We start from the raw sequence: 16,935 nt of genomic DNA on the forward strand, positions 1-16,935 counted from the left end.
CTCTGAAATAGGTGGCAGTTCACTTTCACAATTTTTAAACTGGTCAGAAAGGACTTGAATGTGGCCAGAGGAGGGCAGACCGGAGGCCACACATGCAGGAATGTGCCTGATGTATAAGCCCATACTGGCCGGAAGGCAGGCCTGGGTGAGGACACTGTTGTTGAGATGAAAACGCCCTGAGGGAGAGAGGAGAATAGAGGGGGAATAAAAGAGAGCACAGCCAGGCACAACGCGCAGGCGCTGAGTCAATGAGCCCTTCCCGCACATCAGACAGGTCAGAGACACGGCCACAAGCCCCTCCTGTCCACATGCCGAGTTTAGAGACACCAAGGTCTCAGCGTCACCTGGAACCTCTAAGAAGTCATCTCTTGATCCCCTTGACGCCAGGACTTCAGAGATGCCCAATTTCAAAAGAAGATAAGCAAGGGGGATTCCTCATTCAACAACCATTTCCCCCTCTCTCCCTTGCCCACCGAAAGTGATTTATAAGCACAGCAGAAATCAAAACAAACAAGCCATGTTGGAAAACGAGGATCCACATGTGTAAATAAACACGAACTACAGCTCAAAGGCAGTCACGAACTTGTCATTCTTGTTTCTTCCTCTCATGACACGGAAAGGCAGGTAGAAAGATCTCTTGAAGGTTGCTCCGAAGCCCATGGGAGTGAATGTTCTGGTGGACTTGGGGCTCTGCTGACGGAGGCCAGGCCACAAGGGGACAACGCTGGCACCAGGCCCAGTCACCTCTGTACCACTCGTTAGTAGTCTGGTTGGTGGCCGCCAGATACAGGGCAAAGCACAGGTAGCCACCCAGGAGGAAGCTCAGGACCACAACAAAGCCCAGCATGAAGACAATCCGTGGAAAAGTCAGGAACAGGTACTAGGGACAGAGAAAAGGTAGTGCTTTAGGCAGCTGGACTGTGACATCCGTGAGAGTGAACACCGGCCAACCCTGGGCCTGCCACAGCCACCAGCGCTGCTTCCTCAGCCCACCTACCTGTGTCCAAATGTGACAAACTGAACATAAACAGCACTGAGAAGCAGCCCAGGAATAATCCCAGTACATACAAGAGTTTCCTGTGGGATGAATGAAGTGTTCACACTGAAGGAAAAGGGAAAGTTTACTTAGGAAATGTGCTATTCCAGTTAGCTATTTATAAAATAAATGCAGACTTCATTCATCAAAATAAAATCCAGATGGACAAAAGAGATCAATGTCTTTCTTAAAACAATACAACCCCAAAAATAGATGTACAAGGATATTCATTGCATCACTGATTTTATCAGCCCCTCTTCCGAAGTTTTTTCATTTTCTTAATAAGTAGAAACGGGCTGGGCACAATGGCTTACGCCTATAATCCCAGCATTTTGGGAGGCCGAGGCGGGCAGATCACTTGAGGTCAGGAGTTTGACACCAACTTGGCCAACATGGTGAAACCCTTCTCTACTAAAAATACAAAAATTAGCTGGGTGTGGTGGCACATGCCTGTAATCCCAGCTACTCAAGAGGCTGAGGCAGAAGAATTGCTTGAACCCGGGCGGTGAAGGTTACAATGAGCTAAGATTGTGCGACTGCACTCCAGCCTAGGTGACAGAGTGAGACTCCATCTCAAAAAAAATAAAAAAATCAATAGAAACAGGGTCTTGCTATGTTGCCCAGGCTGCTTTCAAACTCCTGGCCTTGAGTGATCCTCCCGCCTTGACTTCCCAAATTGTTGGGATTACAGGCGTGAGCCACTGTGCCTGGCCAAGAAACAAGTTAACTGTCCATCCGTCAGGAAGGGTAAACTCTGGGATGGTCACACAATGGGAAAACAAGGAGCCATTAAAAATGATGTCAATTTCTATGTACTGATTGTGAAAAGATTTAATATATTGACTAATGAGAAAGGCAAGATGTAAGGATTACACTGTCATCTTGTTTGGGTAAAAACAAAACTGACTCCATAAATAGTGTATGACCATAGGAACTGTGCTGCTTAAAGTTTTGTAGGTTATTTTTGTAATAAGCAAAATGAAGAATTTAGAAAGTTTAATATTTCTGAAAGTCACAAGAAAAGAGAACATTTAACAAAACTCCTGATGGAGGAGACTTTCTTGTTGAAGTTACAAAGAAAAGAGATTTGATGATAATGTCTGAACTTTTCTATACCAAAAAACCCAAAACCCCATTCCCAAGATCCAAAAGATCCACAAACAAAAAACCAGTATAACAAAGGATTAACTGTCATTATTATACAAAGACCTCAAATCAAAAGTTATTCTGGGCCAGTCATGGTGGCTCACACCTGTAATCCCAGTACTTTGGGAGGCCAAGGTGGGAGCATTTGAGCCCAGGAGTTCCAGGTCATAGTGAGCTGTGATGGCGCCACTGCACTCCAGCCTAGGTGACAGAGTGAGACTCTCTCTCAAAAAAAAAAAAAAAAAAAAAGTTACCATATGACCCAGCAGTTCCACTTCTAGGTGGAATTTACCCAAGAGAAATACAAACATAAAACATAAAAACATAAACATAAAACATGTTTTATAAACATAAAAACATATGTCCACACAAAAAACTTGTACATGAATGTTCACAGCAGTATCATTCAAAAATAGCCAAAAAGTGAAAACACCAAAATGTCCACCAACTGATGAACAAATAATTAAAATTCAGTCTATCCATACAATGGAATACTATTCAGCCATAAAAAAGAATGAAGTAAGGCCGGGCACGGGGGCTCATGCCTGTAATCCCAGCACTTTGGGAGGCCGAGGTGGGTGGATCACTTGAGGTCAGGAGTTCGAGACCAGCCTGGCCAACATGGTAAAACCCCTTCTCTGCTAAAATTACAAAAATTAGCCAGGCGTGGTGGCTCATGCCTGTAATCCCAGCTACACGGGAGACTGAGGCAGGAGAATTGCTTGAACCCGAGAGGCAGAGGGTGCAGTGAGCCAAGATCACACCATTGCACTCCAGCCTGGGCAACAAGAGCGAGACTCCATCCCAAATAAACAAAAGGAATGAAGTAGATTCGTGCTACATGAATTAACCCTGAAAACCTTGTGCCACAAGAAAGAAGCCAGTGGAAAAGACCATATATTGCATGATTCCATTTGGACTTCCATGAAGTGTCCAGAAAAGGCCTATCCTGAAAGACAGAAAGTAGATTAGTGATTACCTGGGTCTGGGGGAGGAGGGAATGGGGAGTGTTTCCTTTTGGGGATGATGGAATGTTCTGAAATTAGATAGTAGTGAGGGCTGAACAAGTCTGTGAATATACTCGTACCACTGTGGGATACTTTAAAGGGTGAATTTTATGATATGTGAATTTTTTTTTTTCTTTGAGACGGAGTTTCGCTCTTTTGCTCTTGTTGCCCAGGCTGGAGTGCAATGGCGTGATCTCGGCTCACTGCAACCTCCGCCTCCCAGGTTCAAGTGATTCTCCTGCCTCAGCCTCCCGAGTAGCTGGGATTACAGATGCTGGCCACCACGCCTGGCTAACTTTTTTGTATTTTTAGTAGAGACGAGGTTTCACCACGTTGGCCAGGCTGGTCTTGAACTCCTGACCTCAGGTGATCCACCCACCTTGGCCTCCCAAAGTGCTGGGATTACAGCTGTGAGCCACCATGCCCGGCCCAATATGTGAATTTTTTATCAGTTTAGAAAAAGGAAAAACTTCACGTCTGTTTGTTAGTTTCCGAGACAGGGTCTTGCTCTGTCACCCAGGCTGGAGTGCAGTGGTGCAATCTCAGCTCACTGCAACCTCTCCCTCCCGGGTTCAAGCGATTCTTGTGCCTCAGCCTCCCAAGTAGCTGGAACAATGGGCACGTGCCACCACACCCAGCTAATTTTTTGTATTTTAGTAGAGATGGGATTTCACCCTATTGCCCAGGCTGGTCTCAAACTCCTGAGCTCAGGCAATCTGCTTATCTTAGCTTCTCAAAGTGCTAGGATTACAGGCATGAGCCACTGCACCCGGCCCCGGTTAATTTTTGTATTTTTTGTAGAGAAAGGTCTCTACAGGAGACCAGTTATTCAATCACCAGTTGATGGACATTTGGGTGTTGCCCAGGCTGGTCCTGAACTCCTAGCCTCATGCGATCCTCCCACCTTGGCCTCCCAAAGTGCTGGGATTACAGTCGTGAGCCACCACACCCCACCTAACTTCATGCTTTTATTGGAAAAATAAATGTCCTTTTTGAGATTCTGAAACTTGAAGTCAGAAACCTACAGCATAATTACCTGAATAAGAAAGACCGTGTCCATAACATGGAGGTGTCCAAGATCATCGATGTAAGTCTCCTGGTATAGATCTGACATCACCACCAAGTGGACCAGAAAAGTGGTGCTCACAATGGCGACGGTGGCAGCTGAGGCCGTCAAGGTCAAGAGGTAGATGAGGAAGTACCTGATGTTCCAGGCCCCAATGCAGTTGTTCACCCAAACACAGTGATGGTCGAAACGGTGCACGCACCAGTTACACACGCCTGCACAGAAACGAGGGGGCATGTGCTGGGATGGTGCTTGATGAGACAAGGACACCGCATACCTGCTAAGATTTTCACAAGCTGTCCACTGGATGTGTCATCAGAGGAAAATGGTAGCTGCTTAGTTCCAAACTAAGCTTTTGGAACTGTGGTGTCCAGTACAGGAGCCACTAGCCAAATGTGGGTATTGAGCACTTGCAATCTGACTGCAAGACAAATCTGAGGTGGTGGCGGCATGCACCCGTGGTCCCAGCTACTCAGCGGCTAGGCGGGAAGATCACTTGAGCACAGGAAGTCAAGGCTGCAGTGAGCTATGATCATGCCACAGCACTCCAGCCTGGGTAGTGGAGTGAGACCCTATCTCAAAAAACAAACCAAAAAACGGAAAGGACATTTTGTCAATATTGACACATTTACAGTTGTTTTTTTACTACAATACTCCTTTGAATTCAGTGTGAATATGGAGGCAACACAAGAGTTAGTTAATTTACTTGACTTGGATAGACATAGTTTTAAAACTGGTGTTCTTACTTTAAAGTCAAGTCAATTCTTCTGATTAAGATGAATCATTATGTCAGTATGGATGGTAAAGGAAAATTATTTTTTTGGTACCGAATTCAGATATTGGAAAACTTTTAAGAATATCTGGATATAGCTTGCACATGTGAGCCTACTTTTTCAACTGTACATTTTATTAAATCTAAATACACAAGTATTTCCACATGAAAATTTAGTGTCCAAATCAAGATGTGCTGTAAATGTAAAATACACACCAGATTTCAAAGGCTTAGTATGAAAAAGAGAATATAAACTATCTCATGAAGGATTTTTTACATTGATTACATGTTAAAATGATATTTTACATATGTTAGGTTAAATAACATCCTGATTAAAACTGTCTCTAAGCACAGCCACATTTTGAAAAACATTTTTAAAAACTTTCTATTCATGGCCTTTTTTTTTTTTCTGAGACAGGGTCTCGCTCTGTTGCTGAGGCTGGAGTGCAGTGGTTTAATCATAGCTTACTGCAGCCTCGATCTCCTGGGCTCAAGTGATCCTCCTGCCTCAGCCTCCTGAGTAGCCAGGACTATAACTTTTGTATTTTTTGTAGAGGTGGGGTTTCCCCATGGTGCCCAGGCTGGTCTTGAACTCCTAGGCTCAAGAGATCTGCCTGCCTCCCAAAGTACTGGAATTCCTGGCATAAGCCGCTGCGCCCAGCCACATTCTATTTTTGTTAGACAGCACTGGTCTAGAATCTTGGGCCCTGCCCAGAAGACTAGGCTTTGTAGGACTGAAATCTGCAAACACAACATCCGCAGAAACAATTTGTGGGGAGCATGTCCCACAATTTGTGGCGAGGGAAGGGCTGTAAATGCCCAGAGATAAGGACTGTCTACTACACAGGAACACAAGACCTGACCCTCACTCATCTGAAAGAAACCATTATCTCAACTCTACAAATAGTGGCCACACCATGTCTGGGGGTGAACTGGCTCTGCTTTTGGATTCAGGAAACATTCCCTCACAGACAAAGCCCACACATGTGCTGTTGGAGGTGCCGCTCGAGTCACGAGAGCCAAACTCACTGCAGTGCTTGGATCGAGCTGGTTTCCTTAAATCACAAGTAGAGCACCTCACGTTCTTTGGAAACATCACTTCATCAAATTCATAAACATGAAGAAATAATAATTCATTTGCTTTTGTTATAATGCCTGGGAAAAGTAAGGACATATGTCAATTTCGTGCAATACAGTGGACTGGATGGTCACAAAACCCGTCCTGATAAAGCACAACTGAAACCGCTATCTTTAATATCTTAAGTAATTCTTTTATTTTTGAGACAGAGTCTTACTTTGTCATCCAGGCTGGAATGCAGTGGCATGATCTTGGCTCACTGCAACCTCTGCCTCTCGGGTTCAGGTGATTCTCCCATGTAAGCCTCCTGAGTAGTAGCTGGGATTACAGGTGTGCTAACGCACGCCTGGCTAATTTTTGTATTTTTTTTGTTAATACAGATGGGGTTTCACCATTTTGGCCAGGCTGGTCTGGAACTCCGGACCTCAGGTGATCCTCTCACCTAGGCCTCCCAAAGAGGCTGGGATTACAGCTGTGACCCACCACGCCCAGCCATGCAATTCATTTTTAATAACAGCTTTATTGAGATATAACACACAAACCTAATTCACCCATTTAAAGTGTACAATTCTGCCAGTGCGGTGGCTCACGCCTGTAATCTCAGCACTTTGGGAGGCTGAGGCGGGAGGATCACGAGGTCAGGAGTTCGAGACCAGCCTGGACAACATGGTGAAACCCCATCTCTACTAAAAATACAAAAATCGGCTGGGTGTGGTGGCGTACGACTGTAGTCCTAGCTACTCGGGAGTCTGAGGCAGGAGAATCACTTGAACCCGGGAGGCGGAGGTTGCAGCGAGCCGAGATCACATCACTGCCCTCCAGCCTGGGCGATAAAGCGTGACTCCATCTTAAAAAACAAAAAAAGGAGCAGTACCATACCAATTACATGCTCTATATGTGACAAAATGAAGTGAAAGTATTAAAAAGACAAACTAGAAATTTTAAGTGGTTTTAAATAACCCATGGGTCGAAGAAGAAGAAAAAAATTATAAAACACTCAAAACTGCAAGATAATGAAAATGCTACACATCAAATCTTTTACAGAGTCCTCGGGGGGGCCTCTCCTTGTTTGCAGCACTATTAGTAAGACAGTGGAGCTGTCACCATGCTGTATGCTAAGAGCCTCAACTTACCAGGATTGGTTACACAAGTCAGGGTGAAAGAAAACAGGTTTACAACTAGCAGCAGATAGGGCAGAAGAAGGTAATACAAGGAGAACTCCAGCTCCTGACAGTAGCCAAATACTTCCCAGGTGTACTCAGTATAAACCATCCCTTGCAAGACCAGGTGCAGGACAATGAAGGTGTGGTTTCTGGAAGAAAACAGGCACATGGCTTGTTCATGGGGGTTTCTTCTTGAAGAAATTGTATGATACTAAAGAAAGTAACCAACTGCCAACCACTTCCTTTGGGCTTGAGATAACAGTAAGAATTACATAGAAAACTATGTGAAACATTCTGCATGTATTTAACAGAAATATGGTATTTTTCCCAATCTTTAAATATCACTTTTTAGAAGTAGACAAGTTAAAACCTCCATCTCAAAAGGCAGATTAACTATGAGTAGAGGCTCCCAACTCAGGACTCGTGATTCTTTCCGGCCTTCTTTCCCTCACCATGCTGGAGACCACAAGGAGCTTCCTGAAGCTAGAGGATCTCAACAATTAATCACCACAGCAGAAAAGAGGAGAATATTGAAACTCTGAAACAGAAATACCTCGTATGGAAAAGGTAATGAAGCAATCCATGCACGGCTCTCTGAAGACGTTCTGGAATTATACAGGAAAATATCTGAAACAAAAGGAAAGAGAAAGACTCAATTTCATTTCTCACTTCCTCCATTCCCAAACAAATCAGATACTCCACATACAGCTGGCAATCTGGGCGATAGTAAGTTTTGTTTCCCTATATGAGTAAAGAAGTGATTTAGCAGAGAATAAAGAGGGGAATTCTTTCTACTAGTCTTCCTTTCATGCCAACTCCATTTCTAGTCTGATTCTGATGAAGGCACCTATCAGTGTCTTCAGGGAAAGAGAGGTGAGCATTGGTGATGGGTTGGGGAATGTCAATGTGAAGGCCACTCCTTCCCCAGCCTGGGTTCAATCCCAGGTTGCAGCATCCATACCCAGATCACTGGGCATTGGCCCAGGTCCCTCCCAAGTCAATGCCCTCCCATAGGCTGCTTGCCCCATTTTGCTCACTTTGATCCCTGAAGGAGGGGAGCCAGCCGATGCTGAGCTTTCTGCTCATACATCCCCCAGAATCACCCATCAAGCCCGCCAGGCGGACGCTGCTCACATCCATGCCCAATCACAGGCATCTAATCCAGAGGAAAACAGCAACCTCTTCTCTCAAAGCACCACTGCAAGAGGACTTTCAGCAGGAACACAAAACACACACAGACAGAGGCTGTGGAATATCCCACAACTGCCGTCAACGAAATAAATCCATCAATGACGTTAAGTGGCATCTTTTTTGTTGTTGTTGAGACAGGGTCTCACTCTGTAGGCCAGGCTGGAGTGCAGTGGCATGATCATAGCTCACAGCAACTTCAAACTCCTGGCTCAAGGGATCCTCCTGCCTCAGCCTCCTGAGTAGCGGGATTACAGGTGTGAGCCACTGCACCTGGCCTGGCATCTCTTTTTTGTCCTGTAGCAAAACCGGTGAGTCTCTTAGACTAGCACAGTATTCAAATTCTAGTGCTATCCAACGATCATCCTTACCTGTGCTCCTCCCCTGGCCAGGCCTTTCAAGCTATGGGTTTTCGAGCAGACACAGATAAGAACAAGACCCATCAGCACCGAAGCCAGGTAGAACAAGAAGAGGACCAGAAAGTCCATCCTGCAGCTACAAAGGAACAGAAAGAGTGTGACTATCTGCTACTGAAAGGTTTCTTCCATGGCACACATTCTCAGACATCAACTCTCAAATGGCTACCAAAACAGAATTCATCTAGACTTTAATGACGTCTCAAAGCAAAAAGCAGAAAAACAAACAAAACAGAATTCACCAATTCTTAGGCACACACAACAGAGGCCTGCTGCCTCTCAGTGGGGCCTCCAAAATGGTCCTGAGCTCCCTCCATCAAGATAAAAATTCTGGGCCAGGCGCAGTGGCTCATGCCTGTAATCCCAGCACTTTGGGAAGCAGAGGGGGGGCGGATCGCTTGAGCTCAGGAGTTCGAGACCAGCCTGGGCAACATTGTGAGCCCCTGTCTCAATTAAAAAAAAAAAACAAAAAACAAACAAAAAAAAAAACAAGAAAGATAAAATTGTGTTTTTTTTGAGACAGAGTTTCACTCTTGTTGCCCAGGTTGCAGTGTGGTGGTGCAATTTTGGCTCACTGCAACCTCCACCTCCCGGGTTCAAACAATTCTCCTGCCTCAGCCTCCCGAGTAGCTGGGATTACAGGCACGCACCCCATGCCTGGCTAACTTTTGTATTAAAAAAGCAGAGACGTGGTTTCACCAGGTTAGCCAGGCTGGTCTCGAACTCTTGAACTCAGGTGATCCGCCTGCCTTAGGCCTCCCAAAGTGCTGGGATTACAGCCGTGAGCCACTGTGCTGGCCAAGATAAAAACTTTGAATCTAACACTCTAACACCGTGGCCTTCCTTTGAAGCATCTCCAACCTGCAAATCCAAAATAAACCAAGAAAGAAAATGCATCCTCCTTCCTTGCCCCCAGGCACGAATCATTCTTTTACTTCCTTAAATATTCACAAAGATACAAGATGTGTCCCTAAAGAATCTGCTGACAATGCCTTGAGAACAAGCATCTCCTAGAGGCAGTCAGGAGCCCTACACCCAGAATCAGGCATCCTGTCCTAAGAAGCATCCCTCCAGGACACTGGCCACAACCATCAGGAATCACCCTCTGCAACCAGAGTCAACACACAGGCCTGCGTTAAAATACTGGATACTGGGGCCGAGCGTGGTGGCTCATGCCTGTAATCCCAACACTTTGGGACGTCGAGGCAGGCGGATCACGAGATCAGGAGTTAGAGACCAGCCTGGCCAACATGGTGTAATCTCCATCTATACTAAAGATACAAAAATTAACCGGGCGTGGTGGTGCATGCCTGTAATCCCAGCTACTCAGGGAGCTGAGGCAGGAGAATCTCTTGAACCCAGGAAGTGGAGGTTGCAGTGAGCTGAGATCGCGCCACTGCACTCCAGCCTGGGCAACAGAGCGAGACTCCATTTCAAAAAAAAAGGAAAGACACTGGATACTGGAATTCTTTTCCATAGTGTAGTGGTTTAAAAAAAAAAGAGAAAGAAGAAAAAAAAAGGTACTGGAATTGGCCGGCCATAGTGGCTCATGCCTGTACTCCCAGCACTTTGGAAGGCTGAGGTGGGAGGATCACTTGAACTCAGGAGTTCAAGACCAGCCTGGGCAACAAAGCGAAACCTCCCATCTCCACAAAAAATACAAAAATTAGCAAGGTGTGGTTGCACGTGCCTGTGGAGGCTGAGGCGGGAGGATTGCTTGAGCACAGTAGTTCAAGCCTGGGTGACAGCATGAGACCCTGTCTCAAAAACAAACAAAAAAAGATACCGGAACTGGTTACTTTTGACCTTAGCAGATAACATTCTGGGCTGGAATGCCAAGTGAGATAACCAAACAAGAAACTATTCATGACATGATAGGTGAGAGTAAACAAACAGCAGCAATTCTCGCAGGGTGACTCAGGATGCCCAGCCTACATTTCTCTTGGTTGGATAATTTTCAGCCGACAGCTCTGCAATTCCTCTTCCCAACATTCACAGATAATTCAAACAGCAGCTCCTCTTGAGCAGCAGTGTGTGCCTGGCACGACCAGTAGCTGCCGGACATGGTTCTTCCAGGAGCCTGGATCTGGCTGCAGGGACAGATCAATTCAACACCCACATAATAAGACAAGAGTAGCAGTCAAAGGCAGAATATGTTGTGGAAAAGGATTTGGAAGTAGGGGATTTTCAGCACCCCCAGCATGAATGGGTAAGACTTTGGGAGAAATGGCCAGACTAAGTTGCCCAGGCCTGCTCCCAAATCTTTGGGAGGCCCAGGCAGGAGGATAGCTTGAGGCTAAGAGTTCGAGACCAGCCTGGGCAACATAGTGAGATCACCGTCTCTACATAAAAATTTAAAAATCAGTGGGGTGTGGTGGCCCGCGCCTGTGGTCCCAGCTATTTGGGAGGCTGAGGTGGAAGGATGGCTTGAGCCCAGGAGGTCGAGGCTGCAGTGAGCTGTGATCTGCCCTCCAGCCTGGGCCACAGAGCTGGACCCCATCTCTAAAAACAATATGTCGGGCGCGGTGGCTCACGCCTGTAATCCCAGCACTTTGGGAGGCCAAAGCGGGTGGAACACCTGAGGTCAGGAGTTCGAGACCAGCCTGACCAACATGGTGAAATCCGTCTCTATTAAATACAAAAAATTAGGCGGGCACGATGGCGCATGCCTGTAATCCCAGCTACTCCGGAAGGCTGAGGCAGAATTGCTTGAATCAGGGAGGCGGAGGTTGCAGTGAGCCGAGATCGCGCCATTGCACTCCAGCCTGGGAAACAGGAGCGAAATCCCGTCTCAAAATACAATAATAATGACTTTGTGAGGAAACAGCTAGTTGGGAAGAAATAAGCCAAGTCGGTAGCCTTGGGTCTCTCCCCGCCACTCCCCATTAGGGCCTCCCGAAGCCACCCCCATCCAAGGCACCTCCTGGGCGGGCCTGGCCGGAGATTTCCCGGGTGGCTGGAGCCCTGATAGGGGGACGTGGAGTGCAGCAGGATAGGAGGGGACACCGGGGCCGCTGCGGACTCAGGCGAGGTGCGGGTGGGACGGCGGCCCCACACACAAGGGGGAAGGGAGGGTCAGAGGAGGAGACTGACGGTCCGGGGACAGCCCAAGCTTCCCACAGCCCCGCGGAGGCGGCCTTACCGCCAGCCGCTGGGCTCCGGCGCCTCCCCGGCGCGATACGAGACTTCCTGCCGGCTGGTGACATCAGCGCGGCGCCCAGGAGGGGCTGACTTCCGGCGGAAGTGTGCGAGGGCCGCCGCGGGTTGCGGGGCTGGAGTAACAGTGACCTCCCCGGCGCCCTCGCAGCCAGCCTGGGGACCTCCGTGGCCGGGTGTAACCGCTGGGAAGTGCGATTTTATTTTATTTTATTTTATTTTATTTTATTTTATTTATTTGATTTGATTTTATGTATTACCTATTTTCTTATTTACTTATGTATTTATTCATTCATTCAGAAACAGCCTCGCTCTGTCGCCCAAGCTGGAGTGCAATGGCGCTATCATAGCTCACTACAACCTCCAACTCCTGGGCTCAAGCAATGCCTCCTGCCTCAGCCTCCCAAGTAGCTGGGACCACAGGTGCATGCCACCACACCCGCCTAATTTTTTTTTTGTAGAGACGAGTATCTCACTATGTTGCCCAAGCTGATCTCGAACTCCTGGGCTCAAGTGATCCTCCCACCTCGGCCTCCCAAAGTGTTGAGATTACAGGCGTGAGTCCCTGCACTGGGCTGGAAGTGGAATTTTAGAGCAGTATTGCCAGGAGACTTACAGGAGGACCGACCTGGGCCTGGTGGGGGCGATGACGCTGGGGCTGTGACAGGGACTAAGCTGCCCTGCGGCCTGCACAGAGCCCAGTCATGTCCCTGCTCAGAGCCCAGCAGGGGGATCCGGGTGGCCCAGGGCAGTCACACTTAGGGGGCTCTCAGATTATGTCTGCGTGGTGGACAGAGTTTGCTTTCAGCCACCCACACTGTTGGGATCTAGCTGAACAGTTGCAGCATCTTCCACTGCAGAAGTGGGCAGAAAGCACAATGTGTACCCATCAGTCAGATTCCGCTCCATGTATGTCCTTGCTCCTGATGACAAGGACATCTTGCTCTGTACAGCCCTAAATATCCTCCCCCTGGGGCAGTGACAAATACTTGACCACAAACCTTGAGGATAAAAGGGAAGGCTGTTTGATGCTAGGCAGGCTTGGGGTAACAAGAGCTGCTTCCAAACATAGCCCTGAGAAGGCCCTGTGGGGTGTCCTTTGCTCTGACTGTCTCTGAATCAGCTGAGGCCAGGGTCTATTCCTGATGCCTCTGAAGACCTGAGCCAGGCCTGTCCTCCTTTGAGGGGAAATGTCTGATCTCCAAACACTGGCCTTAAAGCTCTTCTCTTTTCCTGTCTCTTTGCTACCTATGTCAGCTTCTTGATGCTTTTTCTTTTCCTTTTATGAAACTCCTTACCAATAGGATGCCTTCTCCTGTGTACATTGTATCCAAGGTCTTCATAAATTTATGGACCCAGAATTGAAAAACCAAGGCTCATACCTATAATTCCAGCACTTTAGGAGGCCGAGGTGAGGATGGCTTGAGCCCAGGAGTTTGGAAACAGTCTGGGCAACATATGGAGACCTTGTCTCTACAAAAAATTTAAAAATTAGCCGGGTGTGCTGGCATGCACATGTGGTCCCAGCTACTTAGGAGGCTGAGGTGGGAGGATTGTTTGAGCCCAGGATGTCAAGGCTGCAGTGAGTTAGGATCACACCACTGCACTCCAGCCTGGACCACAAAACAAGACCCTGTTTCAGAAAAAAAAAAAAAAAAAAAAAAAAAAAAAAAGATTAATCTCTTAGCACTTGGTCAGTTCCCGAAACCTAGGCATGTTTGATTTTTTGCCTCTTCTTTAAAACCTCCAAGCGCAAACCTTGACACCTGCATTTTATAAATAGCATAGGAGAAAACAGACTAAACTTAAAACCAAAAATTTAATTCAAGTGTGATCAAAAGGATTGCATTGCTTGTGATGTATGGAGCAAAGAATTCCTCTTTGGAGTGTTGCTAAACGCTCCTGTCAGCTCCTGAAACTGGACCTGCAGTATCAGTTTTTTACCTGCTGTGAGATCAGTTGACAGGATCAACCAGCTTTACACCACGATCTCTTGTCCCCAAGGGAATGATGGATGCTATACTTTGGAAATGGGATACAGGGCTTCGTAGCTACGCTTGCAAAAGGCACATCACACATGATGCTTGTTTACAATCAGTGATTTATTGGCCATGAGGAATTTTGCCATGGAGAAATTAAGAAGAAGGAAAGGAACACAAAAGTATTTTTGAACCATGCGTGGTGGCTTATACCGGTAATCCCAACACTTTGGGAGGCTGAGGAGGGCGGATCCCTTGAGGCCAGGAGTTTAAGACAAGGCTGAGCAACCTAGTGAGACCTCACTGCTACAAAAAAGTTTTAAATTAGTTAGGTGTGGTGGTGTACACCTGTAGTCTCAGCTACTTGGGGAGGCTGAGGCAGGAGTATTGCTTGAGCCCAGGAATTTGAGACTGCAGTGAACCATGATTGTGCCACTGCATTTCAGCCTGGGCAATAGAGCAAGACCCTGTCTCAAAAAAAAAAAAAGAAAGAAAAGAAAAAAAAAGGACTGGATCTGTGTTGGCTTACTGCTATATCAGTAGCAACTATTTTAGCACCTAGCTCATAGTAGATGCCCAATAAAAATGTATCAACTGAATGAATGAAAGAAAATGATAACTTATATCAGAAGCAAATCTACATCCTTGCTATCACCCAAAAAAAATTCCTGTGGCCAGTAGGTGGGGCCACAGTTGTCACTATTAGCTGGCTTGGAGCATAATATATGGGTGCCCAGTTTACACTGAAATTTCCACTTTGCCTTTGCTACTGTAATTGTTGCCCTGCGCCTTTTTTTTTTCTTCTTTTTTTTGAGACAGTCTTGCTCTGTTGCCCAGGCCTGAGTGCAGTGGTAGGATCTTGGCTCACTGCAAGCTCTGCCTCCTGGGTTCAAGTGATTCTCCTGCCTCAGCCTGCTGAGTATCTGAGACTGCAGGCATGCGCCACCACATTCAGCCAATTTTTGTAATTTTAGTAAAGACAGGGTTTCAGCATGTTGGCCAGACTAGCCTTGAACCCCTGACCTCAGGTGATCCACCTGCCTCAGCCTCCCAAAGTGCTGGGATTACAGGTGTGAGCCACCACGCCCAGCCCTCAAACTAGATTACACAACAAAAGAGACATCTTTGGTGTCTGCCATTGGAATGTCCAGAAATGATGCTGGCTTCAGGAATGACTTGAACCCGCAGCCCAATGGCATGATGGAGAACCAGTGTTATTTTTATCCCTCACTCTGACTGGAAGATTGGCTTCATCTGAAGACCAGCTTTCCTCCTGATGATGGGATGGCCACCAGCCACAGCTGGGGCTTCATGCTTCCACACCCACATCCAATGAAGGGAGAGTGGGGAGGTCTCCCTCCAGGTCGAAGTAGGAGTGTGATTAAGCTGGCTTGGGTCATAGACTCACCCCTGAACCATGATGCCACCAGGAAAATGGAATGTGGCCTTTGTCTTGGGTAAAACAAGGCCTCCTGCTGAAGCTGCAGAGGATCAGTTTCCCCCAAATCACATGAGTTTCTCAGGGGAGAGGCTGGATTCTGGAAGGATGTGTGGGCCCTACTGGGAAGGTACATGGATGCTGGCCAGGCAGGCAATCATCAGTGGACATCTAATAAGTGATATCTGGAATGATGCAAGGAATGTGTCAAAAATGTCTCTTCAAATTAAGATTCAACCCAGGGCCGGGCGCGGTGGCTCATGCCTGTAATCCTAACACTTTGGGAGGCCAAGGCGGGCGGATCACAAGGTCAGGAGATCGAGACCATCCTGGCTAACACGGTGAAACCCCGTCTTTACTAAAAACATTAAAAAAATTAGCCGGGCGAGGTGGCGGGCGCCTGTAGTTCCAGCTACTCAAGAGGCTGAGGCAGGAGAATGGCGTGAACCTGGGAGGTGGAGCTTACAGTGAGCCGAGATCGTGCCACTGCACTCCAGCCTGGGCGACAGAGCAAGACTTCGTCTCAAAAAAAAAAAAAAAATTCAACCCAGGGCCGGGTGCCGGGTGCAGTGGCTCATGCCTGTAATCCCAGCACTTTTGGAGACCTAGGCGGGTGTATCACCTGAGGTCTGGAGTTCAAGACCACCCTGGCCAACATGGAGAAACCCCATCTCTACTAAAAACACAAAACATTAGCCAGGTGTGGTGGTGGGTGCTTGTAATCCCAGCTACTCAGGAGGCTGAGGCAGGAGCACCGCTTGAACCCGGAAGGCAGAGGTTGCAGTGAGCAGAGATCAAGCCACTGCACTCCAGCCTGGGTGACAGAATGAGACTCCGTCTCAAAAAAAAAAAAAAAAAAAAAAATTCAACCCAGGATGAATGAAGGTGCAAGAGTGACAACATGAGATGCTTGGGGCATGGTAGGAACTTTTGATGCATGTCCTTCATTTACCAAACTCAAAGGCAAATCTATTAATAAAATTCCTTCCTGGCAGCCATCTCCGGGTGTAGATTCAAGGCAACGTGTATGCAAAGGAAGGAGAAGGAAATTTTAGCCACAAAGCTGCAGTTACAGTTGTGCAAGGTCACTCAGAATGGATGCAATTCCTTAGGAAGAGCAAGAGTGTATAAGGAGAGAAGAGGCTGAGGCTCTCCAACTTCCTGGGACCAGCAGAAGAAGAGGAGCTGGCAAAGAAAGCCAAGGCAGGATGTCCACAGGAGTAGGAGGAGGCTGGGTACTTTGGGTCATGCCTGTAATCCCAGCACTTTAGGAGGCTGAGGCTGGAGGATCGCTTGGGGCCAGAAGTTTGAGACCAGCCTGAACAATATAGCAAGACCCCATCTCAACAAAAAATTTAAAAATTAGCCAGGCGTGGTGGTGCACAGCTGTAGTCTCAGCTACTCAGGAGACTGAGGTGGGAGGATTGCTTGAGCCCAGGAGGTCAAGTCTGTGGTGAGCTATTATTGCACCACTGCACTGTAGCCTGGGC

The 16,935-nt window shown here is 47.2% G+C and overlaps 1 protein-coding gene across 6 annotated transcripts; it reads right to left on the reverse strand.

The window, feature by feature from the left end:
* Positions 1 to 95: 95 nt before the first annotated feature.
* ZDHHC4 (zinc finger DHHC-type containing 4) lies at positions 96 to 12,082 on the reverse strand. 6 transcript variants are annotated; one of them, XM_030796472.1, is made up of 9 exons: positions 12,015 to 12,079; positions 10,808 to 10,962; positions 8,828 to 8,951; positions 7,822 to 7,895; positions 7,239 to 7,417; positions 6,057 to 6,182; positions 4,226 to 4,470; positions 584 to 880; positions 96 to 176 (listed from the first exon to the last, which is right to left on the reverse strand). In XM_030796472.1, exons 3-8 carry the CDS (start codon positions 8,942 to 8,944, stop codon positions 587 to 589), a joined length of 1,035 nt encoding a protein of 344 aa, XP_030652332.1. In that variant the 5' UTR covers positions 8,945 to 8,951; positions 10,808 to 10,962; positions 12,015 to 12,079; the 3' UTR covers positions 96 to 176; positions 584 to 586. The 6 variants fall into 6 exon arrangements, with proteins under 6 accessions (XP_030652332.1, XP_003277985.1, XP_030652333.1 ...); XM_003277937.4 differs by lacking the exon at positions 96 to 176 and having other exon boundaries at positions 521 to 880; XM_030796473.1 differs by lacking the exons at positions 96 to 176; positions 10,808 to 10,962 and having other exon boundaries at positions 521 to 880; positions 12,015 to 12,082.
* Between the last annotated feature and the right edge of the window lie 4,853 nt (positions 12,083 to 16,935).

Source organism: Nomascus leucogenys, chromosome 17 (genome assembly GCF_006542625.1).
Source record: "Nomascus leucogenys isolate Asia chromosome 17, Asia_NLE_v1, whole genome shotgun sequence".
NCBI classification, from domain to species: Eukaryota; Metazoa; Chordata; class Mammalia; order Primates; family Hylobatidae; genus Nomascus; species Nomascus leucogenys.